Genomic DNA, 22,206 nt, shown 5'->3' on the forward strand with positions numbered 1-22,206 from the left:
AAGCACTTCTCATAGAGCAAGTGAGCTGGGTCCATACTGACCCATAGCTGAACAAAGCATTCATAAAGCAGTTAGCATTGAAACACCAAGACCAGTCTGGCACCAGTGCTGGGCTGTGCCTGGTGGAGGGATAGGGACTCAAAGGGAGACACTCACCGGTCCAGGCTGCTGATTGGATGGATCACAGGCCAACGAGACAAGGTCCTTCAGAGGGTCCTGGGGGTTGAGATGAGGGGGGTAGCGGATCGCTGTGTGCTGAAAGTACGTGGAAGCTGCCTGTGGGAGGATGGATGTGGTGGGGAAGTGCAGAGCTGATGAAGGATGTGGACTCCGTGAAAGACCTGTGAACACAATGATCACTATTACGACAAAATGTATGCATCTACTAAGGCATTCAGACGTCACTCTAAACGTGTCTTTGAACAATAAATAAGCTGAACACCAGCCAATGACAGTGGGGCACCTGTGACATCATTGGATGACATAACAATGGAAAGTCCATCACTCACGCTGCACCTCCCAGCTGCATGTTCACTTTAACCCCCAAACTCCACAATTCTAGAATGAGAGCTAGCGACGATCCGTAGGCCCTGATCACCGAGATCTACTATATAGGGCCAACCAATCAGGTTGCTCGGATCTCTGACTGACTCCGACGATCCAAGCCTCCGTTCTGAGCAGCCTGAAGGAACTGGAGTGAGTTGCTTGTGCCTCATGGCCCGATTCTGAGTTTGCGATTAAAGTCATTTAGAAAGCTGACATTCTCCCCTCCAGTTTCCTGCACCAACATTCTGAGGGTGGGAGGAAAGATTGGAGGAGAAGTGTTGTGCTTTTCAGCAGCAAACGCTGCTAAAAACCTTAATTGTGGGGGCAGCGTGTGCACCAGCATCACTGCCAGCATTTCGTAGAAGACTGCCACTTTTCTATTTTATGAAAGTGTCCTTAAACTTTCAGCAGACTAGAAAAGTGGTGCTGCAGTCTGAAAATATCTTAATTAACAAGGGAAATCGTGTGCAGTAGATGTTAACGGCATATTTAACTCCTTTTTTTCTGACATGCAAAAGCAGGGCTCTACCAGGACAATCCCCCCCACAGTCCCTGTCTTGCATTCCTGGTGGTTACCAGGGCTGTTGTCAGGGCGTAAAGGGCGCAATTGTTTCTTTGTTTGGGACAGTGATGCATAGGACCACAACAAAGTGAAGGCATGTGTAGCTAATGTTTTACATGCTGTCAATTTTTGCACACCACAATCAGGCATATGCCCATATGGCTAATCTGCATGGTGGGTCCCAACCACAAAGAACATAGAAATTTCCATATCGGTACACAGTTAACGGGTACTTCTGACCTACATCCATCTACACCAAAGGTTTCTGCATCTGCCTTCCGGCTATCTGACTAACACACCCTGCCTGTCTTTTTTATAAGACCATGTGCAGTGAGGCCAACATTAATGGCAGAAAGGTGCTATATGAGGTCACTTTACGGTACATAGGCCATAGAGTGATTACATTGTGGGACACTTACACTCCACTATCCTACAATATGGAGACCCGCACTGCCTGCTAGGATTTAGGGCCCCATGTGAGTGAGGAGGAAACTGACCTGCTTCTATTCTTCTCATAGGTAAAAGCACCACCGATCACATTGATTGTGCTTAGAAAGGGTGCGCTTTGGGATCCAGGAAACATTCACAAGAGCAAACGCTGGGAATTCCTCCGGGTAGAACACCATTCCATTATTACTCAAAGAGGCCACAAATATGGACATCCGTATGGATTTCATGCCCCTCTCCACATGGGAAGATGCCCGCTACTAAATGCAATTCAGCCTTGTTGGGCCTCGCGAGTGAGGTGTAGCTGTTTGACCTAGGCACAGAAAACTCAGGATCCACACCCGAGCCCCCCTCCCAACATGTCAGGAAGTTCTGATCTCTACCGAACTGCTGGTGTGGATCTAGGCAGGGGACACAGGGGCAAAGGCACCAGGGACACTATGCCAAGGCCACTCCATCCCTATGCGCCACGTCCCGCGGGGGGTCTCACCACTGTGCACTGCTATGACAGGCCGGTGGTGCTGGGTGAAGCTGGAGAGTCGAGGAGAGGAGTCCTGGGGGGACGGGCTGTGAAAAGGGGACTTGTCCATTTCAGTCTTCTTCACAGGGGAGATCCCTAAAATGGGGGCACAAAAAGAGAATATTGTCAGTGTATTCCTCTCCCGCCACACAAATCGTCAATCCTGCCACAGCCCGAAGCAAAAGAAAACAACGCTCAGTGCTGTACAAACGAGAGCATAAATGGCATTTGAAGTCAGATATCGCGAGATAACACAGTGCACACACGTTGCAAGATACAAAGGACTTCTGTGAACACGGCATGAACACACCGAACACACCGAGAGGGCAGGAGAGCATCTCTCTTGCTTAGTTAACATATATATAGAAAAAGTGCCACAGAAACAGCTACCCGCCTACACACGTGCTAGGCGTGTTTAGTTGCAGAGAGTGCTACCTATCATGTCAATTAATTAATAGCGACAGAACCAATAGAGATATACATCTTTTAATTTATGATTACAAAACAGTCAATAAGATTAATGTTAAAAGGAAAAGACAAAAATGCATTTTGTTTGTACAGAACATCACATAAAAAACATATAGTGAAAGTCAATGTTTTCAACCAAAAACAATTTCTTTGAACTTAACACAATCATCGTGTAATGGTGGTGTTGTGGGGTTGATAAGGATGTGAGGTAAACATCTTATTATTTCATGAAACCTCAAGTTAAAATAAACTTGTCCTGACTCTGTCGACACCGAGAAGTGTGTTTCTGGGTCTTAGCAATGTTTGTTGAATAGAAAAAACACTCTGTAGCCAGTTTGAAATTGCTATAAGATGTGTGCTAGACCCGTCTTCACGACTTTGTATGGAAATGCCCGAGATTAGATGTCAAAGGTAGTTCAATGGTTGACGCCCTTCACATATGGCGATCTTTCAGTTACTTGGTTGACCTGTGTGGCCTCAGATGAGGTATAAATGTGGACGAAATTCAATTGTCCAGGCTGTAGATCTTCACAATTATTGAAACTTTCAAAGAAAGCAGAATGTGCTATCATTCGTTTCAGCAAGCCGCGGGTATATTGACACGTGCCTTGTCCGATGGTAGCGAGAAATGCTGCTCGCCCAATCTTAGTGAAAGGTTGATAACTTTCAAACTCCGACGCTTACATTAGTCCTCCGCCACACAGCCCCCTAAAAAAGAGGACTTCAGAGCTCTAATTGCTTTGTTTTCATTGCTTAGTTACCAGCCTGGCTTAGTGATCACTGCAGGGAATTATAAGGAAGGTGGGAACTTTGAGGGAGTGCTCCCTGGGGGATTTTTTGGGGGGTGGTGGTAGATTGCAGTAGGTGCTTCATCATCTATAGTAAAGGAAGCCACATTCAAAGACTCATCTGTTTTATTTACAGAGTAATTATGTGCATGACAAATACATTAAAACTGGGATAAAGAAAATCAAGAAAGAAAGGCCAAACGGAAGAGTTGTTTAAATTTGTGCGGGCCTCAGTGCCTGCATCCCGGACAAAGGTAGGAGTGAGATCTAGACTGCTGGCTCCATACTCGATTAAATGCACATACAAAACAGCGAGGAACCCTCCACTGTGGGCACCACACCAATATGTGGTTCAAAATACGAACCACTACTGTACAAATATTTTTCAAATACAACTTTCATTTTCATTCAATGATTATTCACTCCAATAAATTTGTTATTCTTCTGCAAAATATAGAAGAATATGTACATGAAGCTCGATGGGTTTCGGACAGAAAGTCCTTTTTGAAGAGCACATATCTGTAATACATATAAGAAATCAAATCAGTCAAACGAAATACAGGATAAAAACATACCAATAAATAACAAACACTACATAATACCAGGAAATCAAAAAAGAATAACACAACAGACTTAGCATTAATTCTAAACTGCAGATTATGATACTGCTTGACAATGTAAAAAAAAAACTCCCTGCATAGGTAGTCCACCAAGATAATGGCAATGAGATTACCAGCCCAAAACAACAAAGGAAATAGGGAAAAATAAAAAGGTAAAGGGTAAAAACATAAAACACAAACATGTGAAGAATCACAGACAAAACGGCCAAAAGTCAGACACTTTCTACTCATGTATTACCAATAGTGCTTAATGGTCTCTAAATTGTCAATAGAACACTCACCTACCAATGCACAGATATTTACGCCACAGAAATACTGCATCCTCGTTATAAAAATATATATATAAACCAACATAAGGAAAACAATTCTGCATGGATACATTAAAGCCGACTATGCAAAACATAATACAACCACCCACACAAAAAGAAAATACAAAATATTACTTCCAGCTTACCAAACAAAAGAAGGGCAAATTGGGTACAAACCAACTGCAACCACGAAGTGTACAAATGACCACTTGCAGGTCAAAACTACTGCCAAAAAAAAGAAATAAGAAGAAAATAACAGCCTTAAACCGACATATATTATACTTCAATTTCATCACAAATGCATACAACAAATACTACCCTGGCTCTAATAAAACTGCCTAAACATAACAGCATTGAAAAACAACATTGCCAACCTATAGATCACAGACATAGGGGCTGATTCATGGAATTATTTGCACTGAAAAACGGGGATTTGTGCGCCATTCTACCAGCAAATCCCTGTTTAGGAAATGGGGATTTGCGGGCAGAATGGCGATCAAATCCCTGTTTTTGGCGCAAATAATTCCATGAATCAGCCCCATAGTTGCGGAATGTATTAAGATCTCTGATGTACAAAGACCCACCCACAAAGGTAGTCAAATATATAGACAGTGTAAAAACTAGTAAAAACTAGAAGAATAAATGCTAAGAAAAGGCTACGACTAATAACACAAAAAAGAGACATCATCGAACCACTGACAGTTCGATCCCACTTCTAGTACACTGTTGTAAACTAAGACACTATCAACAAGAAACTCGAATTGAAATCTACCAGCATCAATTAAAACAATAATCAAAATACCTTTATACAAAATAATCCATATGAAAAATACAAAAATCGTATGGATAACGGATGTAAAGAAAAACGACCACTGGCATCGCCTCACTTGCACCACAAAAAGGTGTTGAGAATTTGGCCCATAGCTATCAATAAAGCACCATTTTCGAGGATCCAACAACTCGTAGAAATGGGAGGATTCATTTTGCAAGCATGCAGATTTGACCCTGGACTACATTGTACAAATGAGAAATGTAGACATTGCAAGTAAGGTTGTGTGTTCTGTGTTGTAAATTGGCCTTGCCACCCAGGCAATTTGAGAATCCAATAAAAAAAGGAACATTTGGTTACATGAACATTTCCAAACAAGCCAAAAACATGGTTCATGGTCTGCATGGGATGAGACTATTTGATTGTTTAGGGAAGTTTTTGTAGCGTGTGCCAATATTTTGGAGCTTGTGCCAATATTTGTCTTAGACATTGCTATAGTTAACACTTTATCTAAATTACACCTAGATTTGATCTAAGTTACTTGCACGCGTTTTTTTACCTGAAACTAGCTTGCTCTTTGCTGTATGCTATGCGTGTAGTTTTTATAAACTACATTTCCCTGGTCGCCTAGCGGCTATTTAGCCTCCCTAGAGGCGCATCAGCATCAGCAAACGCATCTTTCAAAGAAATGATAGTCCTTTTAGATATCAAGCAAGCATGGGTTAGGCCCCTTTTGAAGAAGCCCTCGCAAACGCATCTTTCAAAGAAATGACAGTCCTTTTAGATATCAAGCAAGCATGGGTTAGGCCCCTTTTGAAGAAGCCCTCACTGGATTCATCTATAGCAGTCAATTATCGACCAATCACAAACTCCCCTTTCTTTCTGAAGATTCTGGACAAAATTGTGCATGAGCAGATACAGACATTTCTGGTTACTCCTAGCATTCACGGCGATAACCAGTCAGGATTTCGGAGTGCGCATAGCACTGAGTCCACTTTGCAGGACCTTAAGACCAACATCCTGCAAACTACAGAGGTCTTCCATGAGGATGATATGTCAGAAGGTGTTTTGAATTGTGGAGTGCCACAAAGCTCGTGTTTGTCCCCCACCCTTTTTAATATTTTCATGCTCACCCTGTTCGACCAATTGGATGGCGAAGGCACTTGTTATACAAATTACTCTGATGATACTCAGTGTCTTTTTTCATTCACACGTGACTACCTTAAGGACACTGAGGTCATTAACGCAATGTATAATCAAATACAACCCTGGATGCTGCATAATGGTCTAGCCTTAAACAACTCTAAAACAGAGATTACTATTCTGGGCACTGCCACTAAGTTGCCCCATTTGTGCATAGCCTATTCCTTTGTCTGAATTGCTGACAGTCTTCTGTAAACTCTCAAGAAAGTGAAAACCTTGTGAGTTACTTTTGATCAAGAACTCTGAATGAGGGCTCACATCAGCAGCCTGGTGGCAAATTCCTCGTACTACATCAGACTCATGGCACAGATTAGACCCTTTCTTGATGCATCCAGCTGCACCACGTTAGCCAGGGCAATTATCGGAAGCCGCTTGGACTACTGTGCCAGTGTTCTACTGAGAGCAGGGAAAATCAGAAATAAACCGCCTGCAAGTTGTTCAGAACAATGCAGTGAGGGTCGTAGCAGGTCTACGAAAAACTGATCATATGTAGACAGCACGAAGATCGCTGCACTGGCTGCCTATAGAAAAGAGAGTTATGTTTCGCATTCTGTGCATCGCACACTCTTGCTTGTATGGTAAGAGCCCATCGCCTCTGGCAGCACAACTCAAATGGCTGCCGGACAGACGCAGCCTGACATCCAACAACACTGGCTTGCTCGAGATATCAAAGACAAAACTGTCTTAAGTAAAAGAGGGCTGTTTTCCATCCTCGAACCCCCACCTATGGAATGCCCTTCCACCCGACTTGAGGCTATGTTCTAGTCTCTCCAATTTCAAAAATAATCAGAAAACTTTCCTATTTGAATGACTATAAATTCCTGGATAACCCTTTCTCCTGCTTTTGTTACTTCTTGTTGTGTTATTGTTTTGTCTTGTCTTAGCGCTCCTATGCCGCAGGGCTTTTTGTCTTCAGCTCTATAGAAATGTAATAAATAAAATATTATAAATCAGACATTTCTGAATGATGCCAGAGCGGATATTGGTCAAGGCATGACAGCTGGTATCAAACTTAAAGTCATTCGCCTATAACAAGTCTGCGAATCCTGTCCCCACTGGTGAGAGCAAAGTAGATGGACTCTCTGCAGTTTTGGGTCACTAGTTACATGCTGACTAGGAAATTATTTATCGTGAATGTTGGACCTGCCTTATGGGCCGCTTCTAATAATATCTCAGTATTTTTGTCTCTTCCAACACCATGCACGCAAAAGCTTAGATCTAATCTAGTGAACATTTAAAACAGCATGTGTATGAAAGTATCAGCATGTATGTCTCAATATCATTGGCCAATTATTTTTTAGCGGCACAATCAAAAAGGATGAACCATATCATTTTTGTTTACTGTTTCTTTTCCCATAGATTGGAGGCTTCCACGAATAGTATTTTCTGCTAGAGGAAGAGCTCTGCAGCGCATGTAAATCTGAAATATTATCTGTATGATATATAATTACAAAAAAGTAAAAATATGCACGATTTTTTATTTATTTCTTTTTTTTCATTGTTGTTTTTGATAAAAACATCTTCACAACACTTACTAATATGCACGATTTAAAAAATGCTCCTGTTCACGCTGGTGGCACTTCATCCTTGCAAACCAATCAAGTACCCAATATATAAATATATATTTTTGTTATTTGCATTTGGTTTACAATTACAAACCTTAAGCTATTTACATATATTTTATTTTTGTATTTTTTTATTTTTGATTTAATTGTATGACAATTTTTACAAAAAAAAAGAAAATGAATAGTTTGCAGAAAGCCTATCTGCAAACTTCCTTTAAAACAGTTCCTTCTTTTATCTTTAGCTTATTCTTATTCTTTATTCTTTGACTCTAAGTCCCGGCATATAGGGCAGAGAGTAGAGTTGGCCTTCAGAGGGTTTGTATTCCTTTCTTTCCACAGTCGTCTTCACAAAGCTCGTTTCATCTACTAAAGGTTCAGAGATTTAAGAAACAGAGTTACTCCTATCACACAGCGGGTGTTATTCCTGTTGGTCAACAGTGTCCACAGGTTTTCTTCATCAAGAGTTGAATAGTATTTCAGTGGGTCCATAAGAAACCGAACCCTTTCAGTTTCTAGGCTGGAACATTCCATTATCAAATGTTTTGTGCTTTCAATATTGTCCTTTGAATGACAGAAGCGGCAGGTGTTTAATGGCGCTTGTTTGCGGATTGCCAGGATCTCGTTGGTTTTTAGCTGATTTAGTTTGAATCATAGGAACAAACGACTAAGGCTCTTATCTGGAAACCTGTGCAAGTAACCACGCGTGGCGTTGAGCTTCATTGGTGCAGTTGGTAAGTTAGCTGTAAGAGAATACGTGTAGGCCACTTCTTGTGTGTGGATCCAGTCTGCTTCAAACAGTTTTTTCGACACTCTATTTGGATTTTGAATAAGTGTCTCAACAGACAGATCCAGTTCTTCCAAGATCTTCAAATTAGATTGTTCCCATTTTACAAGCTTACAATTATCACCCTCAGAAAGTTCTTTACGTATGAGATCCAACACACGCGCTTCTGGGTTGTTGATTACCTTACGGTATAACATCAAAGTTGCTCTCAATTTTGTTGCCAACAATGACGATATACAGAGTTCCCTTCTTATTAGTGCAATTGGTGTAGATGGGGCTAGGCAAAGGACCCTTTGCCAAAAGAAAACCTTAAAATTTCTCCCATATGGTTTTCGGAGCCGGAGGCATTGCGTCCATGCCATATATTAAGGCAGGGACAACCTTAGATTAAAAAAATCTCAGAATAGGAATAATCGAGAAGCGGCCATGCTTCTTGTCCCCAGCCTTTGCTTGTGCTGTGAGGTTTTTTAGCTTTACCCAGAGTGTTTCTTGCATGGTCTTTTCGTCCCTGTCGTTACTGATTGTAATTCCGAGATATTTGAAGGCCTCGACTATTTCTAGTTTCTTGCCGTCGCAATGCCAGATGAGTTTATGCTTCTTCTTTACGGGCCTGTCCAAGATGAGCACTTTAGTCTTTTCGTTGTTTAAGCAAAGGTTATTTTCAGACATATAAGATACCATGTTGTCCAGCTGGCGTTGGAGGCCTATGGGTGTTAGGTCCATTAGGATGATGTCGTCCGCGTACAATAGGCGATCTATCTTCTCACCACCCATCGATGGCGGAAAATGCCTGACCATATGGATTGAATCTCCATAGTCTGCAATGTAGGAGTTTTACAAGGATGGAGCCAAAGGGCAGCCCTGCTTGACTCCTCGAGCTGTTCCAATTTCATCCGACAGACGGCCATCTGCACTCAGGCGAACTCGAATCGAGGTCCCACGATGCAAAGCCTTTATAGGGCTTAAGATTGAATCAGGACAACCTTTTGATTCCAGTTTCATCCAGAGACGCTGCCTGTCGACCTGGTCAATGGCTTGGACCAGGTCGATAAAGACAACGTAGATTGGAAGGCCACCTTGCAGAACTTTAGCCTTCAGGGCACTCATGTGCAGGATGTTAGTGATTGTTCCAGAATTTCTAATTAAACCATTCTGAAATGGATCCATTGCGTTGGGGGAGCGAGACCAGTTTTGGAAAGCATCTAGGGCGAAGGACGCAAAAACTTTTCCCATTACGTCTAGGAGGGCAATAGGTCTGTACTGATTTGGATCATCAGTTGCACCTCTTTTGAAGATTGGTACGATATTTGCTTTTTGCCATGTCAGTGGTATTGCTCTGGTTTTATTGCAGTTTGCAAAAAGCTCACTCATGATGTTGGCCCACCGCTCAGGATGTTTTTTCAATTCCAAATTGCTGATACCGTCAGGACCAGGTGCCCTCGAGTTGTTTAATTTCTTGAGTTTATTTAAGATGGAGTCTTTATCATCGGGGATGATCCATGGTGTTTCCGCTTTCTGACAGTCCCTCTTGGAAGTTTCGATTGTGCTCACATCCGAAGTGGGTGCAAATAATTTTGAGAAGTGTTCGATCCAACGGGCCTCTCCCACATTATTCTGGATATTATCATTGGTGTTATTTTCTGTTCCCTTGATCAAATTCCCAAATTCCTTGGGTTTACTTCCACAGATGGCAGACAGCATTTGCTGAGAGTCGTTCAGGTATAATTGATGGCGGTAGTTTAGCAGCCAACTTCTGTATTGACGCACTGATTTTAGCCAGTTTTCCTTATTCCCTAGAGAAGGTACCTTTTGTAACAATCTTTTGGGTCTTCTATGCTCCTTCCTTTTCTCTACTAAGTCTTTGCTGTACGAGTGAGAATGATCTTTCTTCAAGGTCGATGTTTTTGCTGGAGCCATAAGAAACCTGGTTAGCAAGGGAGTATAGTCCAAGTCGATCTCTTTTCTTTTTGGATCTGTCGTGGTTTGACTTCGAAAACGTGTATATTGGGCTTCCAATTCCAGCAATCCTTTTTCGGATATCTTGACTCGTTTGCCTTTTTCCGTTGTTTCCAATGGTAAGGGGCACAAACTTGTTTGTGGTCTGGACGCCCAACCTTCTATCACTAAGAGGTTGTGATCGCTAAAGGTTGTTGGTCTAATCATGAAGGAGCGGATCTCTGGCAAGATGTCTCTCGAGACGAATATATGGTCTATCGTCCCTGTTTGTTCACCTCTTTGCCATGACGGGATCGACAGGTTTGCTTTTATGCGCTGCCAATGAAGGTTGTTCATATCCCTGTCAGACATTATTTTATCGAGGAATTTTCCTCTCTCCCGTGCTGGAGATTTTTGGGTTAGTACATTAGAACGATTTCCGATTCCTTCACAGATGGCGTTGAAGTCACCATTTATGATTGTACTGTGGTCAATCCTTTTCTTCTGGGCTTCCTCCCAAATATTCTGGAATTCGTTAATGAATTCTTTGTTCGTTGTTGTCGAAGGGTTCCAATACACATTTACTAAGAGGACCGTGCTCTCCTTTTGATCTAAAAGGGAAGATTTTCTTTTGAGTACCGAAGCCTGAATCCAGTACGGGGTTGTTAGTATTTCGGAGATTTCCAGGCCCGACCATGCTTTGATAGCTGTAATAAGGCCCGCTGAAGGTCGTCCTGTTACTCCTTTCCTGGCACTCGTGAATATAATTTCATAGCCATCTAGCTGGGGTTTGGTGGTTAGCCAGGTCTCCTGTAGGCACAGTACATCGAAAGTTCCCAAGTTAACATCAGTTTCCTTGGTTAGGTGAGCAAAGCCTCTGTTGTTCCAGCAACCGAATTTTAATGGCTTTGGCGATGAAGTTTGCTTCTCCTTTACTTTTTCCTGGCCCGTGTGTAGGTAGGCTTCCTTATCCGTCGCTCGTGGCTAGTGTTTTTTTCTAGAATTGGCATCTGTTTTATGCCAGGTCCATGATTCAGCTTGATTTGACCTTGATGTTCCATAGCGATTTTGGGCTTGATCGTTACGAGAGGGTTGCTGGAACCTTTTACCTCGGGAAAAGATTTGTTCCCGACAAAATTCCAGTTGAAGGTTTGTCTCAGATCTTTTACTTTCTTTCTGGTTAAGGGTACCAGTTCCTGATTTATTTGTGCTTTGAGTGATCTGTACTGGACGGGCGTGATGCATTTTGCTAATGTAGCGGGTACGCTCATGTTTGGTCGTCTGCTGAGTGTCCTTTTGATATCTTGTTACTCTTTCACTTCTTTTTGCTGAGACCCCTTGTTCGTGAGAGCGTTTGGTTTCTGATATTTCGAAACCCATGTACAGAAGATTTTTGGATTCTCTCAATAGATGGCGTTTGATAGTTTCCGAGGTAAGATGTATATAGGAGTAATCAGTTCTCCCTGAAGTACTCGGTTCCACCATCCAAAAATCTTTATTTTCAATATGCTGCAGGCTTGGAATTCGAGTTAGGATTTTGATGATGTTAGTTCTGTTCATAATCAAATCTTCCTGCTTTAAGTTAATGTTTTTCAGCCTTAGCATGTGAGTGCTCACGATTTGTTTAGATTCGTTTTTCCGATCTTGATCTTGTTCTAGTGCACTCTCTTCTTTTTTCTTCGTGTTCACCTCAGAGATGTATTGAAGATATGAATCAGAGGTCTTTTTTCCCTTTTCGTTGTTGAACTTTATAGGCTTTTTCCCGTCTTCTTTGTCGCCCCAGCCTCGAGCATGGACAGGTGTGGACAGGTATTTATTTCTCTTCCATATATTTGTGCTACCTCTACGTCCCCGCTCAGATCTTTTTTCTTCACGGGCGTTTGCCCTTGATTTTGTGGTGTTCATAAGCTCCCCTTTTTGGGATCTTTGAATTTTCTCTGGGGACTTTGATGGTGATTCAGAGAGTTCATAAACTTGCACCTTATGCGGTGGTTCATTTTTAGGAGAGTCAGTGATAACTTTGTTCACCTTTTTCTTTGGTGGTTTCTTTGGGTTATTTTTTCGAACCCTGTCTCATCCACTGTCAAGATGCTCTAATCTGACTGCTCCTCTACAACAAAAACAGGCGCGTTTTCCTTTGTGTATTGGGGTCGTTTTTCTGTCTCACCATTCTTACGGGCGATAACTTTCTTCTCTGGTTTAGCAGAGGGGCCTACTTTCCTGACGGCAGTCTTTAGCTGCTTTGGTCGGAGCTGGGAGACCAGTGAAACCTGTGGCATATTGTTGTCCTTCTTCAGTTTTCTATTAACGATGGATTTTTGCTGAGTAAATATGCCATATGTAAAAATCTTCGGGTTTATGTCTAGGCCTTTATTTGGTCTTTTCACGTTTTCCCCAGTCTTTGTGTAGGAAAAGGGGTTTGGTATTTCTTGATCCACCAGTTCCATATGCACTTGTTGAGTTGCCTCTTGGCAGATAGACAGAAAGGTAAGACTACACTCTCCCTCCTCTAAGATGGCAATAATGGCGTCTAGTGGCTCAACCCCTTGTTTGTGTATAGAGGTGTCAGGAACTCTATCCTGATGAGTAAGTGGTCTCACTGTCTCGTCCTTTGTCACAGACAGAACTGTCTGTTGGGCGTTGATATATTGCGATCGTCGCTTTGGAAGTTCATCAGCAGGTGAGTGGGAATCAGGAAGATGGTGACATGGGCAGGTTTCAACTTGCCTTTTCCAACACATTCTTCTGCCTGCTTCAGAGTCTTGGGACCCCGTAATGTAGCCTTCCAAGTATTGCAGATTTAATTGCATTGTGGCCAGCATGGACACCTGAACATGCAGCGTGTCGTTTATATTCTCATACATCTTTGTGAATGGCGCCATGGCAATCCTGACTGTGGACATTATTGTTGTTAAGTCCACTTTTTGCTGAACAAAATTTAGCGGAGAAGACTGTTGGGTTTTGCTAAGTCTCCGCATGGGAATTGGAACATAGGGCAATGGGGTTGATTTTGCCGCTTTAATCTCGTTTTCTTTCAAAGAGTTGATCTGGCCGCATTCCATTATCTGCGCCAGGGATCTTATCGAAGCCATTTGATTCTCATCTGCCTGTGACCCAGCACTCTTCCCACTTCTTAATTCCACATTTCGTAACTCTGGGGTAAGACAGCATTTTGTGAGTGAAGTTTCGTGCAGGCTTCTACTGGGCTTTTGCTTCGAGCCTTCCTCTTCGGTACTCTCTGTTTCTGTTGTTGGTTCAACAGAGGATGAATCCTGGTTGCTTATTTCAATGGTTCTCCTTGGTGATTCGGTATTTTCAGCCATGTCCGTGTGTTTATTTGAATAGTGCCATCTAAGTGGCGGAGCGACCACTGCCTGTGTCATAGGTAAGATGGTATTCGGAGATTCTGAAGTTATGAAGTCTTCTTCTACAGGGCAGTCCAAATTTAATGGATTTACCTCTGCTTCGTCCAAACTCTCTAGGATTTCTCAGTCTGACAACTCTTGCTGAGGATTTAAACGTAGCTCCATCTTTTTCCTGAAGAAGTCGTTCAGAGCTGCCGCTGTACAAACTTTAGTAGGTCCAAATTTTGGCCCCATTTTTTTGTTTAGGGGAGCCTCGGGTCTTGGTCATTCTACTTCTCACCTTGTTGTGATTGTATCATTGAGGTTTGGTGTTCATCATTGAGGGTAAAGTGTTTTGGCCCTCGTTTTGCACTCCCAATTTTTCTTTTTTTCTTTTTGATAAAGTTTTCATTTGAATGCATGCAACTGTAGGTTTTTCGGGGCTCTTAGTGGAAATACCCAGTTCAGTGGCGAGTACAATTTCCTCAATGCATCCGTCCGTGACAGGATCGAAAACAGCAGGATTTCGGTGCAGAATTTCACAATTCAATATTCCTCCGTTCTTTTCATTAAAGGGAGTTTGTGTTGGTCGCGGCTCATCTGTCAGACTCTCCGGATTTTCCAGTGGAAACACATTGTGTATTTGAGCAGCACAGAGGGTTTTCATTACAGCCCCTGTTGGGCCAATCGTTATGTCCTGTTCGTTACCGTCGTTGTTTGTATGCTGTAATGGCTCGCCATCAGTAGCAGTAGCCATCTGGGAGCACGTTTCTGTGTGGTTTTCGATCTGGCCGATATCTCCCTTTAGGCTGCTGATGTTCGTGGTGCGCACAACCAGAGAGCCACAATCTGTCTGCTTCAATGTGGCCTGGGGACCCTCCCCTGCGAGAGGACCACACGCAGGTCGAGAGGGTGGCACAACCGTCTCAAGGAGAAACAGTCGCCGGGGACTCGACTTGCAGATGGCTACTCCGCATCCCCAAAGGCGGTGTCAGAACTTGCTCCGTTCCCGTCTCGATGGAGAAGTCACGGCAGCTGGGGGTATTCGCCGACAGCCTCGCGTTCTTAGGTTTGGAGTCCATGGCGAGCTCGGATTGATCCATTGAAATGGTGCGTTTCGGCACCCGTTTTGGTGTCCGTAGCTTTTCACCACGCTGCCGGGGGTTCCCTCTTCCCGGGAGAGATTCTTTCAATGGCCGGAGCACCCAGCGATTTGCTTCTGCCTCGACACCGGCGGGCAGGCAGGTAAGGCGGGAAGAGAGGGACGGGGAAAGTGGGATCAAAAGGGGGGAATAACGGGAAGGAAAGTTACGGGAGGGGGGATTTTGACAAAGCGGTAAAGGACGGGGGGAAGGCTGGAGAGGGTAGGGTATCAGAGGCAGGAGGACACTTTAAAGCGCCATCAACTGCCGAAAAAGAAGGGGAAAAAAATGCCGTACCTGCAACCGCTCCCGATGGTGGCAGCGGCAACTCTTCTCTTGATGTTGATGTTGATATTTCGTTCGAAATTTCCAGTGCGGAGGCAGTCCTGTTAGTCTCGTCTATGCGAGGCTGTAAGTCCATGCTGGTAGTTTTACCCTTGGGGGCCGTGGTCAGGCCACGGTCTGCCACAATCTGCGACCTCACTCTGCTGCTCACTCCGCGGGTGGGAGGCCCTTTTATGAATCAGGTGTGCTGAGAAAAGTAGAGAACACTGCAGAAAGACTCCGGTCTGCCACAGTCTGCGACCTCACTCTGCTGCTCACTCCGCATTTATTCTTAGTTGGCTGGCAGGGGAAACAAATCGCCTCTCATTTAGAAATAAGGACTCCATTAGTCTGAAGGTTCCATGTAGTATTGCAGGCCCAATTGGTTCCCACAATAGGAAAATTGTTTCATGATTTTCTAATACAAGGATGAATGTCTCTCTCACTTCTTCACAAACCGGATCATTTGTTGTTTCCGCTTTATGTTTTCCTCTGTAGTTGCTTCCGTCTTACATGGGGACTGCTATATTTCAATAAAATAAAATGAATGATACAAAAATACAAAAATATCCAGTGTTACCATATTTTAAAATACATTTTACAATTTAACTTCGAAGCAAGAAGCATTTTTTGTTTAGCTTATTTAGATTGATCCAATACTTTCTATAGTATTCTTATTTGTTACTTATCCTTTACCATTACAAATGCTTCTTGCAAAAAGTTTAAAAGAGCAAGTGTTAAGGGGATACTCTTCCCCTCTAGCAGCACAGACCACCATTCCTCAATGGTTCTTGTGGTAAATTGTGAACAGTATTTGTCCAGTATTTGTCCAGCCACCTGCTTGTTACTTGTGTCAGGCCTGTACCCAATATAAGGACATCAATAATTCTGTTGTATACTTGCAGCCTCTGTTGGGGTGCCTACACGCCTGACCAGGTGTATGCCAACCATAGGACCCACTGCTTAAGTTGTATTGACCAACCGCATAAGCTGTAATGATAACCATGCTTGTACCTATCTGTAATATGCCATTTACTGATACCATGCCTGTAACTAAGCTCATGCAAGTAACAGCGCCTCAATGCCCCTGGGCTGCTTGCGCGCTATACAAATTTAAATAAATAAAAAATAATAAAAAAAAAAAAAATGCAGCGTGAAACAGCATTAAAATAGACGAGTCCTGCTGAACATCCATTGACCTGTTCAAACCCTGTCACTCAACACGATGGAGGTGTACCCAAAGAATAAACAGACTGCCAAAGCCTAGGAAGCAGGCAAGAAACCAAATGCATACCAGCAAAGGGCTATATTATGAAGCAGGGCGATAGGGAGCGGACATTTTATTGTGCTTGCAAACTACTTGTGCCATGAAGCAGGCTTGGAGCCCTATGGAAGGGGAGAGACAAGGAAGCGAAAGGTCTTAAATTAAACTGATGCCAGTCAAGTGACCGAGTGGCAGGAAACATGTTAGAAAGGACAAATATATAGTGATTAAATCAACGTGTGGTGCTCTGAGAGTCGTTTCCCTTCTGTTTTCCCTGGTTGTTGCTTGTGCCGGGGTGTTGGGTTTTATGCGTTGCCTTGGGTGCCCTCTCATCTAGCTCAGCCCGTTTAATAGTTTCCAGGGACAGCCCCATGTTGATTGTAAAGGGAGGAGGTTTGTAGTGGCCTGATCTGTCTCATTACTTGACTGCATAATGTATAATTGGTTATTTATAACGCGCGGACCCGGGATTCGAACCTGAGTTGCTCTGCAGCACGTTGCCACTGACCTATACTACCCATGAATGTGTGTGTGTGTTCTATAGTCACACTGAAGGACTTTTAGGATACTATATGCCATATTGTACCAGAAGTGATTGTTGGGCAACTGGACTTGGTGCTAAAGACGCTGGCTCCGAAATCCACCCGAACTCCGGTGCAAAGTACATTGATACTAACACCCACTGCAAAAATCCACCGGCACTGAACCTTTCACAAAATCCACCCGAACTCCGGTGCAAAGTACATTGATACTAACACCCACTGCAAAAATCCACGGGCACTGAACCTTTCACATGCATCTTCCCACATGGCACCTCCTGCACCTTCCATACACAAACGAGTGTGTGCATGACCGAACACCGCAACGCTGAGACCATGTGAGAATACGTTGTGAGTAGATGCTGTGAACGCACAAACACCTAGGCAATGCTATACTGCTGGTACCCTTCTGGCATTGTGGCGTATGACTGCAGAACAATAAAACTGGCACCTTTCTGCATTGGTGGCCCGTCGCTAAGCACAAGGATTTCCCACCCCGGCATAACACTGGAACAAGACAACAACTAACAAGTAGAATGACACAAGCCCTTGGCCACAAACGACCAAGGCTGAAGGGTCTTCACCCACTGCCAAGCAAAACAAGAACCCTGGCAGCACGAAGTGGATGGCACAAGGGTTCTCCTCCATTGGCGACCAAGAACACTGACGCATACGTGGGTCAAACAGCACGAGGCCCCCAAAGCATTGTGGGCGCTTTGTTGCTAAGCCTCGTGAACTAGATTGTCAAGCCCTGAAAACAATAAAGTTCAGCTGTAGAAAAAAATGGTTACCAGCATCCATAAGCATAAGTTATGACAATGAAATGCACCAATTTTAAATTCACTTGTTGGAGGAAATGTATTTCGAGACATTCAAATATCTACTTTAGTTTAGAAAGTCCATCTGCAAGAAAAGGATAAGTTAGAAACACACAGCATCAATATTGCGCCATCAGCTTCCCTTTTGGGGGACTGGCATGGGTGGGTGATTGGCACCGATGGGTCTGCCCTATATGTACTTAAGTAGCTTCAGTAAAGGAGGAGCCCCAGATCACTCGGACTCTGCCGCCATCGTTACACACCGGTATGTGCGTAACAATTTAAACTAAATAAATAAAAAAGGAGGAAGGAGCAAAGAGCTGGCGTGTGTTTTTCCATGTGGAGGGCGGGTGGCCGTGGGGGCAGGGATGAGACAGACGTGGGTTTTTATTTTCAGAACACAATAAATTCCAGGGTAGAGTGAAAGCAGCCGCTTGCTAGAAGTCCAGCTCAAAGCACACATTGTTCTGAGGCAAAGGATGAGATGGGGCGGGGGGGGGGGGGGGGGTGGAGGAGTGTAGGAGGCGAGAGGCGAAAGGGAGAACTGGAGAGGATGTCTGGAGAGTTAGAGAGAGACAGAGCGCGAGGGGGGGCGCTAGAAAGAGAGAGAATGGGGAGTATTGGGAACGTAAATATATTGGAGACATGTAAAGGGTTGGCGAGAGTCAAAGAAGGCAAGCATCCCCCCACCCTCCCCCCGCGCCCCGCTGTCTTTCCTCGCGCAGCCTCGATATCTGCATAGCTCGAGGCCACGCCTGGCTTCACACCTTTTGTTAGGATCCTGAGGAGTTTCTTTTTGTTTTGAAGTGGCGGTGCGGGGGGCTGCAATGAACACGCAGTGCAGGTAAGCAGGTGCTTTCCATTCGAAACGCCCAATACCGTTGTTAATTGCAGGCTACGTTTTCACTTTTTCACGAATGTTGTGCCAAGGTGAAACGTAAAGGCAATGATCCCCTTCGTTTTACTTTGTACGTTTCCACTACATGCTGGAAAAGTTACACATTGCACGGAACATCTCTTATGTGCATACGTGCAAACGGAAGCACTCGCCTATGTGCAATGTACTCGTCACATGTTAATGACCCTCACAGAGGGCGTGGCATAGAAGCAGGAGAGAAGCAGGGAGAAAGTGATCGAGGGGGGGGGGGGGGCAAGTGGGAGGCCGAGGGAAACACAACGAGTGGCTGAGGAAGAAGCAAAAGATACGCCGAAGGGGAAAGAGAGGGAGGAACACACGGGGTTCAGGGGCTTGGTCGGGGTAGGAGAAATAGAGACCATTTTGGGTGGAGAAGGAGGCGCAGGGGAAGCGACCGCAAGAGAGGGGCGGAAGGGCAGGGGCATTCCGAAAAGTGTAAGGCCAAAAGAGAGGGGCGGTGAAGCATGGGGGGTGACAGAAAAATCAGAAAGACGGGTGGGCGGAAGTGGTTGCTGGAGAAAGGCAGTCCTGGCGAGAAGCAGTGAGCGGTGGGCTAGTCAAGGAGAGCGGGAGAATGAGAGGTGTGTGGCCAGCAGGCACGAGGGAGCCGTGGGCCTGGCACAGAAGGCACCGATAGAAAGCGTAGGCAAAGTGGAGGGGGGCAGAGATGTGCCAAGCCACACTTCCAAGGCCATGCGAGGTGAGCTCAGGGCCTGGCTCGCTGCCCGGGGATTAAACCGCTGCAGGCCGGCCTGCCTGCTCTGCCTCACTGAGATAACAGGAGCGGTGCCTGGGTACAGTACACATGATTTCCGCAGGACACCAGTGTATGCAAACGCACACAGACACACGCAAACACACATCTATAATGCGCCGCTCTCAGATACACTAATCTTCACTCATATTTAATATCACGACTAGAACACAAAGAGCTTGGCCTTGAGTTACACCTCAGTGGTCCTGCACAACGATCAACCGATTGCTGTAGTTGTTTAGCCATAAGCCTTAACAATGTACATAAAAAACAAAAACAATGGCAACAGCAGCACTATATAAAAGCACAGTCAGTGGGGTGACTTGTACCGCCCCAACATTCTCTCCTGTGTCCTAAATCCACCCATTGACAAAGTCAAACTCTTAAACGCGTGTGAATACACTAAGCATCATACAAACAGGAGAAGAGAATACAACTTTCTATCTAGCAGTCCCCACAACATTTAACATCCACCTGTTAAAGCAGCTCGCATTCCCAATATAGCCCAATATAGGAAAAACATGTGATGGGCGGAAGATTTAGAACGATTCCTAACCATTGGCATAGCTCTGGGTAACTTTGTTAGCTAGCCTGTGTCATTACAGAAGGCACAGGCCATGTGTAAATCAGCAATGGAACTACCATCCATGGGAGCGGCCCACTTGGAACTGCCAGGCCAGGTCCCCTCTGTATGGAAACACAAGCAACCCCAGGTATTTTTCGGCCTTGTTGGGCCTCATCGGCTATGCTAGTTATCCCCTCCCGTACTTAGGTAGACAAACTATAATCCACAAATGTCCTGGGTGGATGGAAGGTGCATAACATAGGCCCTTAATGTCCTTGCCTCCAGATAAAAGGACCCAGTGCCAAGATCACAGGGGTGGGGGAATTCATTACACGAGGCTCATGGTAGGTCTTCCTACAGACCCCTGATCCTCTCATGCCACAATGTCGGGCTACTCCTGCTAATCCTTAGCTTGCTGAAGGAAGGGTAAAGTGGATCACTGTTTCACATGGTCGCATGTCAAAGGTATAGGCACACTCCGCCAGACCTGCACTCCTCTGGCATGCCCCGACAATGCGTTCAGCTGTAGAGTATAATGGACAGGATTAGCATGTGCGCTATTGGCTGCTCCAATCCCCAAACATGTTTATTGGAAAACATGGGGAAAGCATGTTGTTTCCCTCCAGGGCCCGATACTCTTTGCCTAATCCCAGAGCTCTTTTCACTCCAGTGTAGTCTAGTTCGTAGACCCTTTACTTGTTTCAACCACGAGTTCTTCCACCACTGCTACCCCGAAAATCACAGTCTTTTGTGCCTGATACACAGTAGGCTCAGTTGGCCCAAACCCTTAGCTAGAGAAGTACCAATTAACCCTATCTTCTCCGTTATAGCGTTATTAAGGGATCGCATGCGAAGCAACAGCAGTAACTTCAGGAACATATTCACACAATTCCCAGCTGTCAGAGGTTGGACTAGCCAAGAGTTTGCACCCATAGAGAACACCCGCAACAGCTGTGCCCTCAATGATATTCCTCCACTCTCGTGGGTGAGCCTCTCAGCTTTAGAAGCGAGGTGCTATAAACAATATGTGGGTACCCGGAGCCTGACGAGGAAAACCTCACCCCCACATAGTCAAACTCTGATATCACTTGGACATGTGCCTTCCCAGGATTCTCTCATGGGTTAAAGGCCTGTTAGTGCCCCAGGACATCACTTTGGTCTTACTAGTGTGAATCACCAACCTCTTAGCTCCAGGGTCAGCCCCAATGTCCCCAGGGAGTCTCCTAAAACCATTCTGGATATCCCTAGTGCTCATCTTTGGGAAAACGGCGCTAACGGCGGTCAGTTGCTCATCAAAATTATTGTTGGAGAGTTTAAGGAGTGTTGGTGTTGGGTAACTCCGAGGTTTATCAGGAACTTCTCGGTCACTGTGCCTTTGCGTACAAACCTCACCCTACCATGCATCCCTTTGTGTGTAGTCTGGCTTAGAGCTATCTCTCACGGCTCCACACAGAGCCCACTCCAGATATCCCACAAATAGCCCTGCCCACAGCGTCGCACGCATACTTCATATCAACGCAGGCCAGAAATAGATGCCCGCCCTTCAGTTGCACGTACTTCAGGGCTAGTAATGATAACCCCAGGCACTGCTCTGACACCAGGGCGGCCTTGTTGCACCTGTACGATGTTGTTTTCAGGCGCTTTAAGACACCTGTCAACCTCTGTATGAATTTTCTGCATAATTGTTTGCAGGCTGTGTTAATAAGGACAATAATAGCTTGGGGTTTCCTTACAACTTTTCTTAAATATCGAGACCAACTTGGAGGTCTTCCCCAGCCCGAGGAGTGCATTAAATTACATGCAAGGTTGTGAGCCCCAGACTCTCGCAAAGCTTGATATCAGGCCCCAGGCACACTAGCCACACTGCAGCATTATCATTCCTCTGACTAGTAATAATATATATATGTATATATATATTATTACTAGTCAGAGGAATATATATATATATGATACATTACTCACGGTAATCGTATTTCTGATGCTTGTATCTGCTTAGATTTACATGCTGTGCATAGGCCGACATCT

The 22,206-nt window shown here is 44.5% G+C and overlaps 1 protein-coding gene across 6 annotated transcripts in view; it reads right to left on the reverse strand.

Moving 5' to 3' along the window:
- The window catches only part of NFIC (nuclear factor I C), an 829,310-nt gene that overhangs the window by 89,109 nt on the left and 717,995 nt on the right, over positions 1–22,206 (reverse strand). For all 6 annotated transcript variants that reach the window (XM_069649459.1, XM_069649463.1, XM_069649458.1 and 3 more), the window contains 2 exons: positions 2,046–2,171; positions 157–341 (listed from right to left, as the gene is read on the reverse strand). In XM_069649459.1, the coding sequence (XP_069505560.1) occupies positions 157–341; positions 2,046–2,171 (311 nt within the window). The remainder of the gene's footprint in view (positions 1–156; positions 342–2,045; positions 2,172–22,206) is intronic.

This window comes from Ambystoma mexicanum, chromosome 1p (assembly GCF_040938575.1).
Source record: "Ambystoma mexicanum isolate Mex_15411 chromosome 1p, UKY_AmexF1_1, whole genome shotgun sequence".
Taxonomy (NCBI): Eukaryota; Metazoa; Chordata; class Amphibia; order Caudata; family Ambystomatidae; genus Ambystoma; species Ambystoma mexicanum.